At 46.8% G+C, this 23,275-nt stretch overlaps 1 protein-coding gene across 1 annotated transcript in view; it reads right to left on the reverse strand.

Moving 5' to 3' along the window:
* LRP1B (LDL receptor related protein 1B) overlaps positions 1 to 23,275 on the reverse strand; it is a 3,812,342-nt gene that overhangs the window by 1,044,168 nt on the left and 2,744,899 nt on the right. Inside the window, exons 42-43 of the mRNA XM_078683424.1 lie at positions 17,044 to 17,233; positions 12,527 to 12,731 (exon numbers count right to left, since the gene is read on the reverse strand). Coding sequence (XP_078539550.1) covers positions 12,527 to 12,731; positions 17,044 to 17,233 — 395 coding nt within the window. The remainder of the gene's footprint in view (positions 1 to 12,526; positions 12,732 to 17,043; positions 17,234 to 23,275) is intronic.

Consider the following 23,275-nt stretch of genomic DNA (forward strand, 5'->3'; position numbering starts at 1 on the left):
ATTTAATTATGAGCTGAGCCAGGGAAATATGACTATTTCTCAAGTGCCCAGATATCACTAAAATCACATCAGATGTGTACTCAGAACACCTTTATATCCTAGGATAGGTACCTGACCTGCATTTCTAGGCCTGCATAGGGCGAAACTGTACTTTGGTGTGGATTTTACCCATAATGTATGAGGTAGTAAAGCACCCATTCTTTTATTTTTTCTTAGCACTATAGACCTATGCTATGAAGCCCACTCACATTAGAAGGTTATACCTGGTCTCCACTCCCTCAAAGGGCTCTCTGAGACAGGCTACCTCTGTCCAGATACCAGGCTGAGCTAGATGGTAGTCTCACAAGCTCAACCTTGATGCATGTGTGCTCACATGTTCATTTATAAGCAGGTTATTATCTTAGGAGCGCAACAGTGGACTTTATCTTAAGAGGTGTACATTGGTGGCTAGCAGTTTCTGTCCATTTCTACATAAATTCCCCTTAGTCAGACTTAGTTGATGAGACTCACTCACAGTAAATGTCGAAAAGCACAAATCCAGGGAGGTTCAATGGGCAGAACCTATTTGGTACAACAAGATATATAAAACATAATCCACTTAATCAGAATGCATGCCTAAAGGTGACGGTAAGCATAACTCATATTGACATTAGAAATATGCAGTGGCTTTAGCTTCCAAATCAAAATCTCAATAAAGCACTAAACCTCTAAACGTTTCACTCTGAATGTCCTTATGAAAACAATCCCCCAAGGTTTTCAAACAGCTGCATGCCCTTAGAACAAAGATCCAATCACAGTAATACCTCCAAACAGAGTCCTAGATGTAAAAGTAATAAAAAGTCAGTGAACGTCTATTGGCTCACTCTTACCTGGATATGTTGAAAATGGCAATGTATATGCACATAAGCGGCGTTCATTTGTGTTCACTGTACCCCTTGTTGTAAGCAGAACGGATATCGCGAATCACTGACTGTGTTATCCCGCCAGCATAGACCCATGCACACACGTACACGACAGCCATTTTAGGCACCAGGGCCTCTCTGCCCGTTTGTTAAACGCCCGGCATCCCTCCCCGCGCGCACTGCTCATGCATCGGCCATAAAACCCTCTCCCTCTGCGTGACCCTGCTCTAGAAGTAACACTCCTGCTTGACCCACACCCCCCCATTTCCTCCCAAGAACACCCTTCCCCTCTGCTGACGAGCCCCCCCCCCCCAGCTGCACTTGGCCTTTCGACCCGGTCCCAAGTCCTAAGACCAAGCCGCGTGGATGTACACCCCCCCCTTTTTCCCTGCCCAGCATAACAAAACCGTGATACACCAACCGAAGTGCCCGATCTTATCGCCTGCCCAACCTTTGATCTGATCATCCCCTCCTGCCCTCGTGTCCTGTAGGAATGTCCGGCTGAGAGATCACAATCTCTTGTTACATTCAGGAGGGGAGGATGACATCTGAGCGACTGGTAAGGGAATAGGCCTGAAGCTGGGATTCCAAGCATGCTTTTTCCTACTTCAAAGCGTCTTTATTGCAATAAGGAATGTTTGTGCATCATAAACATGTGTATAAAAGACGAAGCCTCAGAGAAACTTGTTAGACCACCTCCTGAAGATACTATGCGAGTGTCCGACATGACAGGCTCTCCTCATGAAAAATAAAACTCTGTTTTTGTTTTCCTGTTTCCAGCGCCCGTCTCTTTATTTGGTAATTGTTTAAGATGGGAACTAAGAGGCGTCTTGCGCCAGCAGCCTGGGCATCAGGTGCGTTATGGGCTGACTTTTCCACAATTGGCGCCCAACGTGGGGCCCATCAGCGACATAAGGTCCGGTAAGAGAGGTCCAGACGATGGGGTGAACATCTAAACGATTGGAGTATACCTGCCTTGAGAGGGCCCTCGTCCGGCTGCCGATTGAATGAACTTCACAGATTCCGAACGGACCTCTCTCAAGTGACCTACTGTCCTGACTGGAATCCCACAGGAATGCTGCGGTAAAAACATGGAGAAAGAGAACGATCGGGCGCTGGAGAAGGGAAGGCGAAGAATTGCCCACACGGTCCGGTCCGGGTAAGGTTAAGTAGGACGTCTTTACGTCCGATTGGTAGGATGGCTTTATCCATCTGAGTGATTGATTGATTGTACTTGAAGTATTGGTTCTCTTTGAGACATTTTCTATTTGCAAACAGCGATGAATAGGAACGTTCCTCTCTCTTTGCAAATAGTGAAGGATAGGTAATGCAGACTTTTGTCCCCCATTGTAATCCGTCATGCCTATATTTCTCCCCAATGATTGTTTGTTATCGATTTTTATTGATTATTTCTCTTTGAGATATTCCCTGTCTACAAACAGGGAAGAATAGAAATATTCTGCCCCCCTTTGCAGATAGTGAAGGATAGGTAATGCAGATTTTTGTCCCCTATTGTAATCCGTCATGCCTATTTTTTCTCCCCACTGATTGATTGATTGTCTGGACATTTATTGTTCAAGGAATAGTTCTTTTGAGGTATTCTCTGTTTGCAAATAACGTGGAATAGAAATATTCTGTCTAATCTTTGCAAGTAGTGAAGGGTAGGTAATGTGGACCTTTGTCCCCCGTTGTAATCTGTCATGCCTATCTACTCCCCACTGATTGGTAAACTAGTTCCACCCGGACCATTTATTAGAGGTAGATCATCTGGCTCAACCGGAGGGCGCCCCTAATAAAAAGGACATATGTAAAATACGAAGTAATCACCGTATCCTGTTAACAGAAACTTTAGCACGAAACACACTAGAAAAGGAAGGAAAAAGAAATCGAGCAAAATCAGTAGGCCACTGATGAGTTTTTGATTTCGCTACAAATAGGAAAACGTTAGAAATAGCTCACGATAAAATACATGATTTCGCTAGAAATAAGAAACGTTAGACATAAGCCCGTAATAAGAAACATGAAAATGGTGAGAGAAGCCAAGCTTGACATCGCGACGGCCGCGAGGCAACTAGGCTTCGCCACCCCTCACTGCTCCAAACATGTCTGTCCCACCGCCTGCCACGCCCCAATAACGGTAACATGAGATAGATACAAGTCAGCAGATACCTACCCCAATTCTGGAAACTCCCGAAGTGCAACAGGTTCGCGGCTACGCCCATCCGGAAGACGAGATCTTCGGCACGAGTAGGGCAGGTCCTGCTGCCAGCCGTCGGCCGGGGAGGTCGTCGCATAAGGTGGGCCAGAAGAGGAGCCGAGGCCGACGGGATCCGGGCGTCCCCTCCTCTTCTTTCTTCAATAATGGCTGCGACAACACGGGGGGATGTCTTGCTCATGCCATCGCCCCCCCCCCCTCGTATCTCCTGGTCCAGCCCCGGCTTGGTATGAGCTCCCCGTTCGGCCCTGAAGCGGCGCCTTGCAGGCCACCGGGGGGGGATGTCTTGCCTATGCCTCCGACCCCCCTCCCCTCATCGCCTGGTCCGGCCATCATGAATGTCAACGCCGAGAAAAACGGCATGGGGTGCGCTGGGAGGGAGAGGCGACGCGAGCGAGCCTCTCCCACCTCCCCAGGTGGAGGCCCCCAGTGGCACCCCCAACGCTCCACTCACCCGACAAGGGTTCGTCCACTCTTGTGATGCAGTGACTGCTGGAACTCGTAAAATGGCGGTCGACCCTGCAGGAGCGGGCCCGGCGTGAAGGGATGGCCCGGTTGCTTGTTAATTAAGAAATGAGTCCCACAATCAGAAGTGTTCTCCTCGACTTTGAAGATTCTATAAGAGCCACGGGGGCCCCCGACCCCCGCAGACACCCCCGATGGGGAATGACTGCCATGATTGCCCGCGGAACGATGAAAATGTAGCCGCGAGACGTCGGCGCTCCCATGCAGGCGCCAGCCTCAGTTTGAATGACTAAAATCCTGCAGACTACAGTTCGGATCAGTTCCGGTGAAAACCCAGTATGACCCGGTAGAAAAAATTGTTGCCTCCCTCCCCTTTGACTGATGGTTCATACCGCCGATCCTTTCTGTTGCCCTTTGGCGGAACTTTTGGACTGCCGAGGGAGGCTCTGGGCCAACCACGAGTTGGTGGAGATTTTGACTATGCCTGGATCTGCCTGGCTGCATCCAAAATGGCACCGGTACAAATGAAACTTTCAGCTCCTTGTTGTACCCCGATTGCTCAGCCTTGGTGTCATGAGATATGTATGCAGTTTTTTTAAACACATGGATTGATATAGGATGTGTACTGATTATATGTTCGGACAATGAATTGATATGGGATGTGTACTGTCAGTTCGGACAATGAATTGATATGGGATGGGTACTGATTATGTGTTCGGACAATGAATTGACATGAGATGGGTACTGATTGAACATTCGGACAATGAATTGTTGTTAAGTTTTGGCGCATCATGATTATTGAAAGTTCGAATTTCAACACTTATGATACTCGCTCACACTGAAGTTTCGATATGATTTTATTGCACTTGTCGCACTTTTTATTATGAAATCAACGACCACCGACTCCATTAGGTTTCCCACTAATAAGTATCCCCACATGTACAGTTCCAGCCTGCTCCGTGGCCGGCCCACGGGGTTGTAGGCCCGTATTTGTGCACCGACATTCTTATTAAAGATTTTTGGAAAAAGCAAACGTAGTTGTCACGCGTAGATTGGTAAGTTTCGAATAAATGACCACTATTTCCGATATAACTAAAATACAGGTGAGATGGCTCAGCTCGATTAGTTAAGGGTTAAAAAGTATAGTACTCAGAAATATTGCAAATATGAACGGTCCAGGTTTTTTGTTGTATGTGTTTTTTTTTTTTTCTTCATTTTTGTACAGCCTAAAGCAACCGCTAAAGATCCTGGTATTTAGCCTATACTTTATATGCTACCTGTATCAGGAAAGTTGTTTTAAAATGCCCCTAAGTCGCCCCGAAGGAGTGCCACCTGACCCCCCTAGTACGAACGACAACGACCCCGTACCAGTGTAGGTTATCCCTCTTCCTCAAAGGAGAGCACGAGCTCGCCCCCCCACTTTACACCGACTGCCCTTTGTTCTGACCCCCCCCTTGCACACGATCCGTAATACCACACTTGGGCGACCTATGCTATCCACAGGCTTCCGATAATCATCTCTCCCACACTAAGCGGTCCACCTGGGCTTAAACGCCAAGTTGGCAGGGACTGCATCCCGTGGAGATAGGCCGAGTATGTAGTAAGTAAAAGCCTTTTCGGGTTTATGCGCGCTAATGTGTTTTTAAATGCTGCCCCCGCCCCCCCCTTCTTTTTCCCTCTTTCTGCAGGTCACATCGGAACGTCGATTAAAGTACGAAAAAATGGTGATCTAGCGGACGAAGAGATGGGAAAAAGGGGTTTGATTATGGTGCCTACACACGACGAGCAAACAATGACTATTTCTCTCCCTGAACTTAGCGCTTGGGAGGACAGCCTGAAGCGGAAACTACAAAATATGACTTCGCTTGGCACCCCGAATAATACAACTAAGAATGACGTGCACTAATGAATAAATTCCTACGTTTAACTAAATAGGGAAAGTTTGAGGAATTTTCCGAGGTGAGGTTTACCCAAGTACCCTCCGCCTGGAGGACTAGGAATGTTGCCAATGTTTAAAATCTACTACCTCCTTTTCCCACCCTCATAGACATGAAACTCAAAGCTGCCCCATTGTTCTCCCAACTGACACCCACTGTTGCCTCAGCCTGGAAACACATTTGCTAAAAATGATTCGAAAATCCCACCGTGAGCATTAGCCCGACCAGGTTAGTTCTTGACCAATTGACAAAGGTGTAAGTGTGTGCAACCAAAGCCACGAGTAAAGGCAGTCGACGATAAAAGAGAAGAAAAAGGTAAAAAGAGCTTAGGATGCTACGGATGCGCAGCATACAGGAAGAAATCATTTTGGCCAATAACTGTTCTATGTTTTGTCTTGGATTTTTGTATATAATACCAATAACTGTTCTATGTTTTGTCTCGGATTTTTGTATATAATGCATGTACTGTCTCCCCCGCCTGAGTTTGTGTGTGCGTAATGTATGGATCTACGTCGTCCCTCTGCCTGTGTTTCCGTATTACTTGACCCCTGCTGTTCTGTGTTGTGTGCTCACTAAATGGCCTATTATTGTACACTTTCTCTCTCTCTCTCTCTCTCTCTCTCTCTCTCTCTCTCTCTCTCTCTCCATGTCATACATGTACCGAATGGTTCGTTTAGAGTGCGGACGACTCTCTCTCTCTGAGGGTCCCCCTGTTCCCTCCTCCCTTGTGTAGGTAACGTTGTGCCCCACCGGCACAAACCTAATTGGGTCTCTTCGAACACAAAGGTGTTCGGCAAAATTGACAGGAACTAAAACGATTGTAACTTGCCATATTACTACCTCTCCTTTCTGCAAAACGATAGAACCCGAGTTGGTAATGAAAGAAAGGACAGGTAAGACGACTGATGTCCCCTAATCTGGCCTTTTTATAGGGGGACTATAACGTCAATGGTCTTCTGTTTTTCAGTTCGTTAGAAATGCAATCCCCAATGCCCAGATTGCCCCACCCCTCTGCACTGAAGTGCGGATGTCCAAAGCGTCCTCGCTTCTCCCGATTGACCCCAGCTCCCTGTCCAAAGCGTCCTCGCTTCTCCCGATTGACCCCAGCTCCATATCAGCTATCCCCGAAGCGTAATTGATTAACCGTCGCTCCCCAAGAAAAGCATGTTTAGCCTCTGCCCCCCTCTCATGATGATAACCCCCCGCCTGCAAGAGTTAGCCGACCCCGAAGGGAAATGTAAGATTGTCAGTACTTGGGTTAAAAAAAAAGGCGAGTCTCTACCTAAGGACTCGATTTCGAGTTTGATAGAATACACTGTCGATTGGAGTCCGATTTCTCTCCACGTACGTCACGAATGAACGCCAAATAGGCTTACGAATTCAGTGGAAATGCCCTCCTACATACTCCATAAGTGATGACTTCTGACTGTGACCGATGAACCTATCCCCCACCTACTTAGGATTGGGGACGGAATCGAGATGTATAAATGTCTTCTCCTGCCAGTTTTTCTAAAACTTGTTTTGTACCCATTCAAAGATACAATCACCGGAGGAGAGGAGCTGGACGTGACGCACAGCCTGGCCACAGATCATGAAGCACGTGTGACCTCAACCAAAGGTGGAGTTGCAGAGCAACGAGACGCGGGACGAGGCACCACTCTCACACTCGGCAGATGAAGGAATGAAGGGCTGCCTTGAAGCCCTCGATTTGCTGACCCACTCGTGCCTGAAGTCCCCGTCCCTTTTGAGCCCGACTGATGGGCCTGCCTGCTCGTCGTCCTTTGCTCCCTTGGTCCCTTGGTGTGTTCAAAGATCTGATCCCGCTCCGCCCTCTCTTCCCTCGATTATTCAACAACATCACCCTTTTCGCATAACTTTTGACTCAGAAAAGAAGAGCAGCATTTAGATAGAATAAGGTTTTGCCACGGAAGAAGAAAGACACGCAGGTGCCCAGCATGAGGCAACCCTAAGAAGATCAGTTAGGAAACAGGACTGTGATCTAACAGCAGAGGACTGATCGCACCCTGCAACGCGTAAGGATGGATCCGAGCTGGACCTGTAGCTCCACCGCCGGTGCTCAACTGCGCCAACGAATGAAGACGAACTACCAGAGCCTACCAGTGATGGCTCGCTGTTAAAAAGACATTGTGACGAAGACCCCCCTTCCTGAACATTCTACCCACCCCTTGACTAATTGCTTGTATCGAACTGAATTCCTCCCTCAACCATTTTTGTATTGCTTTCAAAAATGTTACATCGGTCACTCATGTATTTAGTTTTCCAAAAGTCTCATATAGCACTGACAAGACCCGAAGGTATCAGAGCACTTTTTACTGTATGTTGATGTCACCGGAGAGAAAGTCAGAACCTGATTCTATAATGTATCGGAACCTTTTTCTTGATTGACCCCGACTAAGTATTATGCCGATCTCTAGACTTGTATGAATAACCCAACAAATGTAAATTCATATGTACCGCATTCCGCCAATCGTATCGACTGCATATGGTTACACGCAATCTGCTAGTATTGACAAACGCTATTTCATTGGCCACACATGGCTATATGTACACTCCGTCAGTTGGGGTAAACACCGAAATGAACTAGCTTATGTTAAAAAGCGGCGACTGTTGAAAATGGCAATGTATATGCACATAAGCGGCGTTCATTTGTGTTCACTGTACCCCTTGTTGTAAGCAGAACGGATATCGCGAATCACTGACTGTGTTATCCCGCCAGCATAGACCGATGCACACACGTACACGACAGCCATTTTAGGCACCATGGCCTCTCTGCCCGTTTGTTAAACCCCCGGCACCCCTCCCCGCGCGCACTGCTCATGCATCGGCCATAAAACCCTCTCCCTCTGCGTGACCCTGCTCTAGAAGTAACACTCCTGCTTGACCCACACCCCCCCATTTCCTCCCAAGAACACCCTTCCCCTCTGCTGACGAGCCCCCCCCTCCCCCCCAGCTGCACTTGGCCTTTCGACCCGGTCCCAAGTCCTAAGACCAAGCCTCATGAATGTACACCCCCCTTTTTCCCTGCCCAGCATAACAAAACCGTGATACACCAACCGAAGTGCCCGATCTTATCGCCTGCCCAACCTTTGATCTGATCATCCCCTCCTGCCCTCGTGTCCTGTAGGAATGTCCGGCTGAGAGATCACAATCTCTTGTTACATTCAGGAGGGGAGGATGACATCTGAGCGACTGGTATGGGAATAGGCCTGAAGCTGGGATTCCAAGCATGCTTTTTCCTACTTCAAAGCGTCTTTATTGCAATAAGGAATGTTTGTGCATCATAAACATGTGTATAAAAGACGAAGCCTCAGAGAAACTTGTTAGAGCACCTCCTGAAGACACTATGCGAGTGTCCGACATGACAGGCTCTCCTCATGAAAAATAAAACTCTGTTCTTGTTTTCCTGTTTCCAGCGCCCGTCTCTTTATTTGGTAATTGTTTAAGATGGGAACTAAGAGGCGTCTTGCGCCAGCAGCCTGGGCATCAGGTGCGTTATGGGCTGACTTTTCCACAGATAAGGGGGGCTTACATCAGAAATTGATCTTGGGCTCCTCGTGGAAGTCCTGCCACTCTCTTGTACACCCCCAAACATAATTGTAACTTTTCTTTTGGTGTCAATGTCCTTCTTTGAGCGCCTTCAGACCAATGTGTCATTTGTTGAGCCTGCTAGACCTTCTGGGCACTCATGTCCCTTCTTATGGCTACATCTTAGCATCTTTAAGGTTTTGTAGTTGGTGCACATATTCTTTCCCTTTTTTTGTTTTTAAATAATGAAAGTGCTCACTGGCACGCTTGTTTTCTAATTGAGCATATACCCTCATATGGGGTACCGATGTATACAATCTCAGAGCACTATGCAATAACCCAAGCCTATATGGATAGGCTGACTTTGCTCCCTCTTGACACATTATAGTAGTTGTCTGTGGAGGAGTTGGCTTTTCCACCAAGATATATGCAAAAGAAACTGACGAGCCCCCCGGCTATTCTGCTGTCTTGCCGTTGGTCCATACACAGTCAGAGAGAGGTTAGAGGGCTCAGTAGCTGTCAGGTTGGCTTTGCTCCCACCCAACACACTTCTGATAGAGGAGCGGGCTGTCTCCTCTTTTAACTGGACACAAGTGATGGAAAGGGGGGGGCATCTGGGGATCCTGCTCTCTTATTGCTGGTGTGGGTGCAGCCCGGGAGAGGTTGGAAGGGTCAGTCACCCACTCAACCAGACGGGCATGGGGAGTTGGACCAGTGCGATAGTTCTGGTGCTTCAAGACTTCCCCAGGGCACTGGCCCTTCCCAGGGGAGATCAGGAATGGAGAAGTGCAACATGCTCTGTGCTGGCAGTCCCACCCAGATATTAGTCCTCACTGGGCATGTTAGTTAAAAGTTGTTAACCTCTAAATTCTAACAAGTTGCTCTGGTAACCTGTCCCTCCCTGAGAGTAAATTCATAAAACCAATAAACATTGTGTTGATCTTCTCTGCCTGGCAGCCACAGGCAGCCACTGGGCAGTTCTTCCACTAGGAACCAACTTAGTTCCTGCTTTCTCCAGTGCCACTGAGCCAAAATCAGGATGTGTGTTGATTTGGATTCCTAGCCACCAGGAAATTTTATTTCAGGCTTTTGGATATTTCTGGATTATTAAATTTGGACTGATCTCCCTTGGTTTGAAGTGTAGAGGAGCTTTAGCATTCAAATGCGGACCTCAGTAAAGCATTAAACATGCAAGCATTTCAGCGTCAAGGGTGTAAATTTAAAATGTAACCATGGTTAACAAGCAGCCCCAAACCCTTGTCATAACGATGCATGAACAGTGCTGCTGGGCAGAGGTTGATGTTGTCACTTTTCCACTCCACCATTGATGGGCATAGAAAGCAGGAGGTATGTGGATGGTATGGTGCTCAGTAGACCCCGCTCTCCCTCGGGGCAGAGCTGCAATATATTAATGGCTGCTGTAATGGTGCCACCAAAGCAATACCTCACAATGTAGTACTTGCTACATACTGTTTCCCAAGGTTGTTGCGTTTGATGTGATGACATACAACTTTTATGCATCACCACGTTGTATGTGTGTTACTCCTTATCCCTTAGCTTCCTCCTGCATATATTTTGTATCTAAGATCTCACATTTAGGATGCCCCTGTGCTTCAAACATGCTTCCTATTTGTCCCACAACATTTTTTGATTAAGCTGTGGCTTTTATACCTAACCAACAGGTGTACACATTTAACCTTCAGGTCTATTAACCTCTGTTCCAGCTCCCGAGTCATCATTCCACTCGTGCTCTCTCATATAAAGCATGCCTTTAATCACATAAATCACCAGCCTCATTGTCTTATGTGACACTTTTGTAAAGATCACAGACAATACTGGCAATCTTTCCTCCATGCATTATGTCATCCTAACCTTCTATTTCCTTTCATAAATGTAGCAACCTGCTGATCTCTTGCTGATCATTGATCATTTCTTAGGCTCAATGCCACTGCTCTCACCCTCCATCCCCATTCTACATAAAAGCTGTTCACTTTAATTTCTTCCCGCATTTTTTAAACTGAAATTTTTCCTCCCTTGGTATCTCTCTAATCTGCATCCTTCCATTAGCATCGTGATGTACAGGCTACTTCTCCCTGTGTCCTACCATTTATAGCCCCACCACTATAGCATCTAGTTCCTTTTATTATCCCCGATACTCATGTTGTGCAATTCAGTACCCAAGCATCCACTCTCTCTCCACTCCTGGATTGAGTCCTGACATATTTCTCAATAACCTTTTTGCTTCTGCTTGCCCATTCTACCCTGTCCATCATTTCCATTATTCCAGCTCAGGTACACAGCACCTCTTTCTATCCTCATGATTTCAATTGAAATCCAATATCTATATTAATCTTGATCCTTCCCACTCTCCCCAAGCATATTCTACAGTTAATCATACTACATTTTTTAGCTCCCTTTGGCTCCTACACCCAGTTTGCTGGTATCTCCATAAAAACACCACTGGAACCTTTGTTAATGTAGTCTGTTGCACTGATTTTTTATCAGACACATCACTTACTCGCTAGGGGCCTGATTACAATCTCGGTCGGAAAGCCTCCAACCTGAGGTAGGAGGCTTTCCGACCGAGATCGTCACTTTCACTTTCAACTGCCTAATTACAATTTAGACAGTTGGAAGTGAAACTGGCTGGTCATTCTGGCTCGATTCCAATGGGCTCAAGGAACCCGTCGGCCAGTTGGAGTCTGGCCCGTAATCCATATGGACCGCGTTTTACGCTGTCCGGATTAAGATGCTTGGTTTCCTGCAGGTTTTCCATGATGGGCTTCCCTACATGGAAAGCCTGTCAGAAAGCAAGTTTGGGCGCCCCTAGCAGGGCCCCCTTAACCAGTGCCCTCCGGTTGGTGAACGAGGTGGCACCTATGGTGCCCCCCTGTTCATCCCTGCACCTGAAAAATACTTACTCCCTTTTCTGTATGGGATCTTGTGCTGTGGCCAGTTTCCGACCACAGCACATGCTCTCATACAGAAAAGGCTGTCGCTTCATAATTAAGCAGTCAGGACCGCCGACTGGAGGTCAGTCACACCCGTATCCGTGACATCGTAATAAGCCCCTTAGACTCTTTAAAGTTGCTCATGTCCTCAACTAAATGTGCTGGATTCAGAGTTCCTTGAAGTTACCTGTTTTCATGCAGTACAAGTCTAAAAGCCAATTGCTCTCAGCAAATGGAGTAGATGACTAGAGGTCTCTTAGGCAATGAACTTCAGCTGCAATGACGGATGCAGTAAGGACTAATTTGTGTTATTAGTATTTCCTAAGGCTGGCAGGTTCCTCCAAAGCAATGTTTAATTATACATGCCCAACAGGTCCTGGAAGCCAGGCGGTTGTCTTCACGGAATTCTGGTTAACCTTCTAACACACAAATTAAATGCATTCCATATAAATATGGCAAATTTGAAAACCACTTGACACTTTTGTTAACACTTAGCGTAGGATAACTTACATTTCTGTGTGAACCATCATATTCACAGCGTTCAATTTTTCCCAGGCTTCCATCAGAGAAGTAAAGTTTTTCTGCTCGGTGGTCAATTGTGAGTCCATTCGGTGTTAGGATATCAGTGCTGATAATAATCTGTGCATTTTTTCCAGAAAGTGTAGACCGCATTATACTTGGATGCTGTTCATTCCAATTAGTCCAAAACATTAAACTGTAAAAAAAAGTAATAATATCCAAATAAAAATTGCACTATAATGTAAGACTTAAGATCTATCCTTAGAGCTTTTCCTATTATGTTGCAGTTCATGGCAAAAATATATGATACTAATGTACAGAAATATTTAACGTTCAAAAAATGTATTTTTTAAGATAACAAATCAATGCCACATTGGTTTGCAAGCTAGGAATTGTACTCCGGCAAAGCAATAGGCAAAACATATAGAAAAATAGTAATGGTTTCCAAATCCCAATTTTCTTTCACATTTATATGATTTGTAGAAATTGTATTTTTGTGAGTGAAACTGACACTTTAACAGCTCTGCCAACAAGGAGTCCATTTCGCTAAGGTTATGCATAAATAGTCTCATAAGGAGATCTTGTAAGACAACAGTTGAAAAACAACATGTAGAAAATAAAGATATTCCTAATAAACCTGAAAGAGGGATTGGTTCTGAAGCCCAGACGCCTCCCCCATTCCCTGGAGCCTGCCACAGGCAGTCTCAGCAGCAGGAGGTGGGTAGAGAAAGTTGCCCTCTACCACTTCTCACTTGGATTGAGACCGGACCAATACATTGCTTCCCATATGCATTGGGGTAACTGCAATCATTACGATGATTGGTGCAATCAGTGATAAATGTGTCTTTTAGCATTACTAACTCAGTATTGGCAAATGTAAACCTTTGACATGAAAGTTTCATCACCACCTCCCGATGTGTCACATAGCATCCAATTTCTCTTCTCTATCCAGTAGAGGTGCTGGAAATAATCATATATTCAGGGATGGTAATCAGATCCCAGTTACTAGCCATTCATGGAATATGAGACATCTAACAAGCTGACCCTTCGAATCCCTAGCAGCCAGGTAGCAAATAATGGCAAGGCCACTCAGCAAGGTTTGCCTCAAGGTGCAAGGATGCCCAGCTTTGCAAAAGATACACTAAAATGCATGCATCAGTTATGTTAGCATCTCACCTAGAAGTATAGGATCCCTCACGTATGAAGAATCTCATATTTTGTTTCAGACCCAATGTCTTTCAATGAGTGCCTGGTAACTTTGTGCACTACCCTACTCAAGGCGTTTCAGTGTTTACACAGAGTAACACATTTTCATTGCTCAACAGAGCATTATGTATTGTTTGTGGGTCTTTGGAACACAGTGGCACATCATGAAAGTCTCACTGCAAGCACATTATTTGAGAGCCTCATTGTTTGTGACCCTGACCGATCTTTATTTAATATGTGAATATTAAAAAGTGATAGTGTAATGAAATTTCCTAAATAAATATTAAGGGGTTCATTATCATGTCGGGTAGAATCACTTCCACTTGACACCGACTTGGTCATGGGACAGACCGACTCCTGGTCAGCGGTCCCAACCGACTGATTTCAATGCGACCAAACACAGTTTGGTCGTATGGTCCCTTTCCTCATGGGGAGCTCGTGTTACAGCCAAAAACCGTCCATAAGTCAAGTCAAAAACCACTTTATTCGATTTAGTTAAAAATCATAAAAGCATACTACAATCAATATAAAAGGGCAATTCAGTTTCATGGAACAATGCATAAAGTATTAACAATAATATATACAATTTAAAAACAGTTATAACAATAATGTACACGGTTTAAAAACATATTTCATCCTCTAAAGCGAACCACCTGCTATAATTACAGTCGCCTCCTCCTAATCCTAGCAGCAGCAACAAGATAGTTAGCCACGCTGAACATAACTAGGGGTGAATCCAACATTTGGAGATATAGGAGGGCTGGTTTTGCCTGGTGGAATGCTTTGTCCTTCAATAAAGGCACCAGGTACTTCTGTCTTGGAGTAATATAAAAATGGCAGAACAGCATAAGGTGCATATTATCTTGCTGTGAAAAATTGTCACAGTTGCACACAGGTGCATCCTCCTGCTTAAACCAGCCTTGGCTGTCACAAAGAACCATATAAATCTGGTCAAAACGAAATTTTACCAGAAGCCACCTATGAAAAGGGATGTTAACTATGGCAAGATACGGTTGTATAGCCAGGCAAGTAATGGTCAAAAAGTGGGCTCTGACCGTGGGCTTTGTGAGTTGACATTGCTCTCTCTCCAAGTTTTTCAGTTTGGAGAAGTTGAGCTTGACCCATTCAAGGTCAGATTTTTTTAAACCCAATGGGGCGGTGAAGATCTCGGGACGTCCAAGTTCCAAAGAACACCTATGAATGTAAGACAGCCAAGGAATGTCTTTAAATCTGTCCAAATGTAGACAATCCATCAGTATTTTGTGATTTAAACCTAGGTTTACATTAGTCCAGGTCCTAATCCATAAAAGAATAGGTGCCATTGCAAGAATATCGGTAATGTACCCTAGGCCAAGCTCCTGATGTATAGAAAACGTGGCTGTCGATTGGGGGAGCCCTAATATAGATCGAAGGAACTTATTCTCCTCCCTTTGAATGGTTTCACTATTAACATAGCCCCACAGGCCTGAACCATACCTTGCTATTGCCACAGTTTTTGCCCTGTACAGGCTCAATAGTGCACCAGTAGGCTTCCCACCAAGTCTCCTAGAGAAACTTAAGATTGCGTTTGCCGAGCTCCTAACCGCTTTAGTTTTGGCTGTAATTTGGGGAACCCAGCTGCCCTTTGTATCATAAATTACACCAAGATAAGTAAAAATTTTGACATTAGTGATCACTTCACCATTACAGTAGAAAGATTTAGTATTGTTTTTCATAACCCCAAATGCCATAACATGAGATTTGGAATTGTTTACCACTAAGTCAAGAGAAGACATAAATTCACTAAAAGCATTTAAAAGTCTCTGTAATCCTAAGTGTGTCCGGGCTATCAGGGCGGCGTCATCCGCGTACAGGAGAACAGGAATACGAGTATCCCCTGCACGCGGTGTGTCCAAAGTGGCAGTTAATAGGTTTTTCTCCAATGAGTTTCTATAAAGAGTGAACAGCAAGGGAGCAAGGATGCAACCCTGCCGAACACCCCTGCGCGATTTAAACCAGGCTGTGCGATTTCCTTCTTGTTCCATTCTAATCGAGGCCTTTAAGTCTTTGTGAAGTTCAGCAAGGTAGTACACAAGAGGCGGATCAAGACCCAGTTTTAACAGCATGTTCCACAGCCGAGCTCTGTTGACTAAATCAAAGGCCGTGGACAGGTCCACAAAGGCAACAAAAATTGACCCCTTTGTAGCCGTAGAATATTTTGAAATTAACAAATGAAGATTTAAACATTGGTCCTCTGTGCCTCTACCTGAGCGGAACCCATATTGAGCATCTGTTAAAATGGAGTTTTCCATAGACCAGTTACTAATTTTTGCCAATAGAACTTTGCCCAGGACCTTCATAGAGGAATCCAGCAAGGATATAGGTCGAAAACACTTAGGGTCACTTCTTTGGCCCTTTTTAAAAATAGGGACTATTATTGAACAAGCCCAAGTTTTTGGGAATCCCCCCTCAAATACACAATTAAAAACATTAACTAAAATATCTGCCCACATCCCTGGGTTAAGTTTATAGAGATCGAGAGGAACACCGGCCATAACACAAGCTCCCATTGAGGCAAGGGAGGTGCAGTTAATCACTGCACCCTGTGGCAGGCACCACAAGGTGCCTGCCAGAAGGTGAAGGGATCAGCAGGGTGGCACCTTGTAGCAGGTACATGAGGTGCCTGCCACAGGGTGCAGGGATGAACTGCGCCTCCCTTTCCTCAATGGAAGCTTGTGTTACTGCTGGTTTACGGCGGTATTATGAGCTTCCATTTAGGAGAAGACCATGGGACCGAACTATGTTTGGTCGCATTGAAATCAGTCAGTCGGGACAGCTGTCCGGGTGCACCATTGGTGCCCCCTCGACTGGGGGCCCCCAAACACACATTCCGATATGGTTTCCATGTCGGGCAGGCCGGCATGGAAACCATGTTGGAAACCATGATCGTACACTCAAGGGCAGAATGACCTGCCCTTGAGAATACTTGCCGGCTTCTGACTGGTGGAGGGGCTCTCCGGGCCCATCGGAAGCTGCCAGAATGACCAGCAGGTTTACTTTACGACTGCCTACAAAATGAGGCAGTTGGAAAGTAAACGGACGGCCCATTACGAAGCAGCCCTAAACAAGCTGTAGTGTAGTCAGCCCCTTAGAATTATAAGGTGCTTTCAATGTGTGCTGTGCTGTGTAATAATGAAATATATTGAATTGCAATTATGTTAATTAATAGGAATTCATAGTGTTTTACTTGTAGCGAGAACAGGAAAGTGTACAAGTTACTACACAATATCATAATTAAAAAAAGCAACAAATTATTAACGTACTTTTGGCATTCATCTAATGCCAGAACATGAGGATGGTCATCCTCAGACATTGTGATCACAGCTTCCTTGTTGAAAGACCTTTGGCGTCTCTGGTCTACAGTATGCCTTGTGATTGATGAAGTGGTTGAGCTTGTCCAGTATAGAGTATCCCAAGTCCTGTGATAGGCAAGGCCTTCAACAGACCCTACATCTGAAAATAAGAATAGAAATATATAATTAATTCTTCTATATTAAATATACCACCAGGTTACATTGCTCAAACACTGATCGGACATCTATATACGCAAACACTACTTTAAGAACCCTTAGAATGAATTACCTAACTGTTTTAAACTTGTTGCTTTAATTAAAAGCTATTCTTAAATAGATACCTATACTGTAAAAGTTTCAATATTGGATAAACACTGTGTTGTAAAACTACACATTATAACCTTTTCCAAAAAAAAATAATACATTTGATTCCAAGAAAAAACTTGTGGTTTATTTCACATACTGTTTGATTAATGTGTCTTGATTTGGCATTGCTATTAATGTTGAGAAATCTAATGGTATCCAGCCTTCATCATTGGTTTGATAAGACCCTCACTAAGGAAAAGATTTACCAACATTTGGGGCAATGCGACACAGCAAGACAACTTGCTGCACTGCAGTGTGCACCTTTAATTGGCCAGGGCCGAAATGCTCCCTATTTACCGAGATATGGCTCATTCACGCTCTCTCTTTCTCTGTGCTGCTGCTCTGTGTGCTGCCTAGTTCCAACATATACACCTTTATGTCAGGGTGTGAGGGTGCATTCATTACAAACATGGTTGTTTCAGATGCAGCACATGTCGAACGAGGAAATAAGGAGGACAAATATACATATTTATCCTTGTTACACTTCTTTTGGAATAGTGTAGTAGTTTGAAGCATTCCCAGGTTCACTATTCTTAGTAAATCTGGGAATGTGCAACAAATCTACAGTCAGATGTGTGGGAACACCCACACCCCACTCATGGAATGCCTTCCCAATGCAGAGTAATGCAAGTCATCTACTTGCGATGCCTTGCGTTACTCTAGATTTACTAAGCACTCAGAGCCACACACGGTGGCCTTGGATGGCTCTTAACCGCATGCGCGCTAGCGGTTTTCCCGCTGTGCGCGGCGGTTTTTAAAAACCCGCGTTACATGACGAGCTGAGCTAGTCATGAGTGTACGAGAGGCGTAAATCATGACGAGCCCAGCTCGTCATGAGCGTCGAAGGGGTTAAGGGCTTACGTAGCCTTGTGTTGCCACAAGTCACCTTGTGCCTAATGCAAGGGCAAGGCAAGCACTTAGTAAATATGGGCCCACATTTATAACATCTTGTAACCCTTTGTTTTACTAGATAATCTCCAGCTTTATTGATTCAATACAGGATTACCCTGTTATATAATACTGTTCTTCAAATGAATTCCATGTTAACATTTGTTCCAAGTTTACACTTGATATCCATGTTCACATGGACGTTTAGGTTGCTCTTCTTTCTTAAACCCCCATATCTGGGAGATGGCAAACACTGGCTTCTCAACTCCACCAACTGTAAAGGGCAGGGTTGAGTGCATAGCTTCCACCCACAGGCTGGAGCAGATGAGTTGCTGGCTCTAGCTATTGTGAGAGTGTTTTGGGCCTCCACCTGTGCCCCTTACAATGAATTAAAGCATGTCAGTGCCACTGATGGGACTGGAGCATCTACAATAAGAGCAGGGAAATAAAAGAAACACACCAAGCAAACTAAACAACAAAAGTAAGAGCAGAGCGACCTGCTAATCTAATATTAATTTTCCGCAGCTAAAAGCCCCCATAATGCCGCACATGGGATTCTTTTTTTATTACTGCTGTGAGCGACAGTTCACATATACAGTAAATATGTGGACTGCACATGAAAAACTAAGTTTATGTTCCATGACACATTACTGAGAATTTTAATCAGCTGTTCACAGGAAGAAAAAATGTAGAATGCAATTTTCTTAATTAACGACTCTTCGAAAATTGACCGGAAGCATGTAACCTTTTTGGAAATAAGCGTGACATGTTACTATTTAACCTTACACCAAACATGACAATTAGAAACAATGGCAAATTAAATTAAAAGCCAGCCAAAACATTTTAATCTCATCTTCGAATGAAAAACTGCAGACTTTGGGTTCTAATAAATAAAACTGACACTGAAGAAAGGAGTAATTATTTCCCTCCAGTGACATACAGTGAACAGTTCCTTGGATCAGTCTCTTCACTTAATTCATAACTGTGTCGATTAAAGGATGGTTATTAGGGGCTACCAGTGAGTTTTTTTTTAATTAATTGAAACGTTCCATCTATATCACTTGATTCTGCAGGCTAAGTAGTCCTTTATGTGAGCTCAATATTGCATAGCGCTGCTACTCTGTTGTAACTTCATTTCGTTGACCTACGCTTTCAATAGTTCATAAATATGTGAAAAGAACTCGGTAGCCCGGCTATGTCTGTGGAATATAGATTCATTATCCGTGGCACTTTGTACAACTCCCCTTGCAGTGACTTTGACGGATCTTTCTACGGATACACTTTCTTGCCAAGTCAGCTACTGTTAAAGCCATTTGTGGCAGACAGACATGAAGCAGGTGTGCTCGCTATAACCCAGTGCCATTGCAGTCTAAGAAAGCCTGTCCGTCCAGCTGATATCTGTTTTATATCATGATCATAAGGAAACGGCATGGATGTGGACATTTTACCACTCACCGCATTTGCCACCTACGACGACGCAAAATTAAGAAGAAGCTATTTATGTCGCTTTAAATATAGCTCTAGCGTGAAAACGTATCTGCACTGCAATAATGACACTTATCAAACTGACGTGAAGAAGACTTCTGGAGGCATTAATTCCTATAATGAAGTAAACCAACCACATGCAATGCGTGATTGACAGGGCATTCACTTTTCTTAATATCATCATCACGCATGGCTTACCGAGGATTTCTTCATGGAAATATGACAACGAATGTGTTGTATTCGATTCTACAAACACTGAAATGCAAAAATAATGATGCTCTTTCTTACCGGTGGTAAATATGCATTTATATCATCAGTACTTTCAGACTCACTGACGTGTTTGTTTCGTTGTCATCTCTTTTTCTCAGGAACACACAAGGTGCAACTAAGGCATTTAAGGCTCTCACAAAATGAGGTTGGGCTGACGCTAGGTCTCTTTATAAGCCATGAGATCCCTGTACTCCTGAACAAGAGGCGAATCTTTGTGTCTATTTTCAACCCATCCCCCTTCCTTATAGCTGGTTTGCGCTCAAATTTACTGGATAGTTTACCCCCTTTTGTCTCAAGTGGAAGTGTCATCATTTTCTGTATCCCCGTTCTGGTTAGTACTGTAGTTTTGTCAGCCCCCTGTTTTATTTTTGTATCCCCGTTCTGTTTAGTACTGTAATATTGTCCCCCTGTGTTTTCGGCGCCCCCGGCCCCTGCCGCGCTTCCCGCCACCTCCCCGCTCCCCGCCCCTCTCCTCTGCAGCCCTCCCCATTCACCGCCCCGCTCCCCGCCTCCCAGCTGCCCCTCCCTCCCACTGGACCATATAGGACGAGGTGGGCGAAGCGGTGAGCAGTGACCTCTGTCCCTCCGGGCCGGTCACCCCCACGCACCTCGCACACTCCTCGTGATTGCGTCCAGGCTGCCCCTTGCTTCTTCTAGTGCCGCCGCTGCCCGCAGCCAGGACCCTGCCAGCTGTGACCCTGTGACCCGCTGATTGCTGCCCTTGCCCCGCCTGCGCCGCGCTTTTATCGCGCTCCATCTGTCTCCCCTTGTGCTTCGGCTCCTGGTAAGATTGTACCTATGTGACTCCGTCGCTGTTTCCCCCGGCGTACTGTTAGCCCCCTGTTTTATTTTCTGTATCCCCGTTCTGGTTAGTACTGTAGTTTTGTCAGCCCCCTGTTTTATTTTTGTATCCCCGTTCTGTTTAGTACTGTAATATTGTCCCCCTGTGTTTTCGGCGCCCCCGGCCCCTGCCGCGCTTCCCGCCACCTCCCTGCTCCCCGCCCCTCTCCTCTGCAGCCCTCCCCATTCGCCGCCCCGCTCCCCGCCTCCCACCTGCCCCTCCCTCCCACTGGACCATATAGGACGAGGTGGGCGAGGCGGTGAGCAGTGACCTCTGTCCCTCCGGGCCGGTCACCCCCACGCACCTTTCACACTCCTCGTGAGTGCGTCCAGGCTGCCCCTTGCTCCTTCTAGTGCCGCCGCTGCCCGCAGCCGGGACCCTGCCAGCTGTGACCCTGTGACCAGCTGATTGTTGCCCTTGCCCCGCCTGCGCCGCGCTTTTATCGTGCTCCATCTGTCTCCCCTTGTGCTTCGGCTCCTGGTAAGATTGTACCTATGTGACTCCGTCGCTGTTTCCCCCGGCGTACTGTTTTTTATTTTCTGTATCCCCGTTCTGATTAGTACTGTAGTTTTGTCAGCCCCCTGTTTTATTTTTGTATCCCCGTTCTGTTTAGTACTGTAATATTGTCCCCCTGTGTTTTCGGTGCCCCCGGCCCCTGCCGCGCTTCCCGCCACCTCCCCGCTCCCCGCCCCTCTCCTCTGCAGCCCTCCCCATTCGCCGCCCCGCTCCCCGCCTCCCAGCTGCCCCTCCCTCCCTCCGCCCCCCCACTCTCCACATATGGCAGAGTGGCCTACGCGCAGCGTGCACGGGCAGCGGGCGCGCCGATTGAGTGCCGAAGGTGCGCCAAAGGTAAGCCCGTCTGCGCCCGTCCGCGCCTGGACCGCGCCCAGCGCCAGGACCCCTGGCCCCCACAGCTGGAAGCCGACCCGCCGGACCTACAACGCCACCGAACTCAACGCACTCAACACCGGCCGATCCCCGGGGTGCTACCGAGCAACACCGAGACGCACCCACGGACCCTTCAGCTGCCACTCCTGCAAGTTCACATGCAACCGGACCCACGCCACACCAGCACCCACCAAGCCGAACACCAGCAGCACCCACCTGAAGTGCATCCTGCTCAACACCCGCTCTGTCCACAGACACGCCGTCGAACTCTGGAACCTGCTCGACACCACAGCCCCGGACGTCGCCTTCCTCACGGAAACCTGGATGAACGCCTCCTCAGCGCCCGACATCCCCATCGCCATCCCAGACGGCTACAAGATCATCCGGAGTGACCGCGTCAACCAGACCGGAGGAGGCATTGCCATCATCCACAGGAACACCATCCGCATCACGACCAACACCGCCGACACCCTCGCACCCGCCGAACACCTGCACTTCCAGATCCACGTCAACCCCAAGACTACCCTCAGAGGCACCCTCATCTACAGACCCCCGGGACCACGCACACAATTCAGCAAAGACATCGCCGACTTCATCAGCCCACACGCCCTCCCCTCCGCCGACTACATCCTCCTCGAGAACCTCAACTTCCATCTGGAGAACAACAACGACCGCAACACCACCACCCTGCTGGACAACCTCGCCAACCTCGGACTCAATCAACTGGTGACCACCCCCACCCACTACGCCGGACACACACTCGACCCGGTCTTCTCCTCCAGCAAGGACATCGCCTTCAGCCACGCCACGGGACTCCACTGGACGGACCACAGCTGCGTCCACTTCACCTTCAGAAGGACCACGCTCCACCATCACCAGCAACAGGCTCCCCGCAGAAGCTGGAACAAGGTCACGGCAGACCAGCTCGCTACTTCCCTGAGCAAGAACCCTCCCACCAGCACAACAAACCCCAGCCAAGCGGCCACCAACCTCACGAAATGGATCAGCGACTGCGCAGACGACCTGCCCCTCTGAAGACCCCACCGAGCAGACCCGGCAGCAAGAAAGCCCCATGGTTTAACGACGAACTCAAGAGCTCCAAGAAGAACTGCAGAGCACTCGAAAAGACCTGGCGCAGAGACCCAACACCGGACAACATGACCGCCCTCAAGCTCGCCACCCGAAAACACCACCAACTGATCCACGCCACCAAGAAAACTGCATTCAAGGAACGACTGGACATCAACGCACACAACAGCAAGGAACTCTTCAACATCGTGAAAGAGCTCTCCAACCCCAACGCCGGAAACAACGACATCACCCCTTCGCAAGACCTCTGCAACTCCCTCGCCTCCTACTTCCACAACAAGATCGCGGACATACACAACAGCTTCAGCACTCAACCGACGCACGCCACAACGGAACCACCGCCCCCCACCACCACCCTCCGTGCCTGGACCCCGA

This window comes from Lissotriton helveticus, chromosome 3_1 (assembly GCF_964261635.1).
Source record: "Lissotriton helveticus chromosome 3_1, aLisHel1.1, whole genome shotgun sequence".
Taxonomy (NCBI): domain Eukaryota; kingdom Metazoa; phylum Chordata; class Amphibia; order Caudata; family Salamandridae; genus Lissotriton; species Lissotriton helveticus.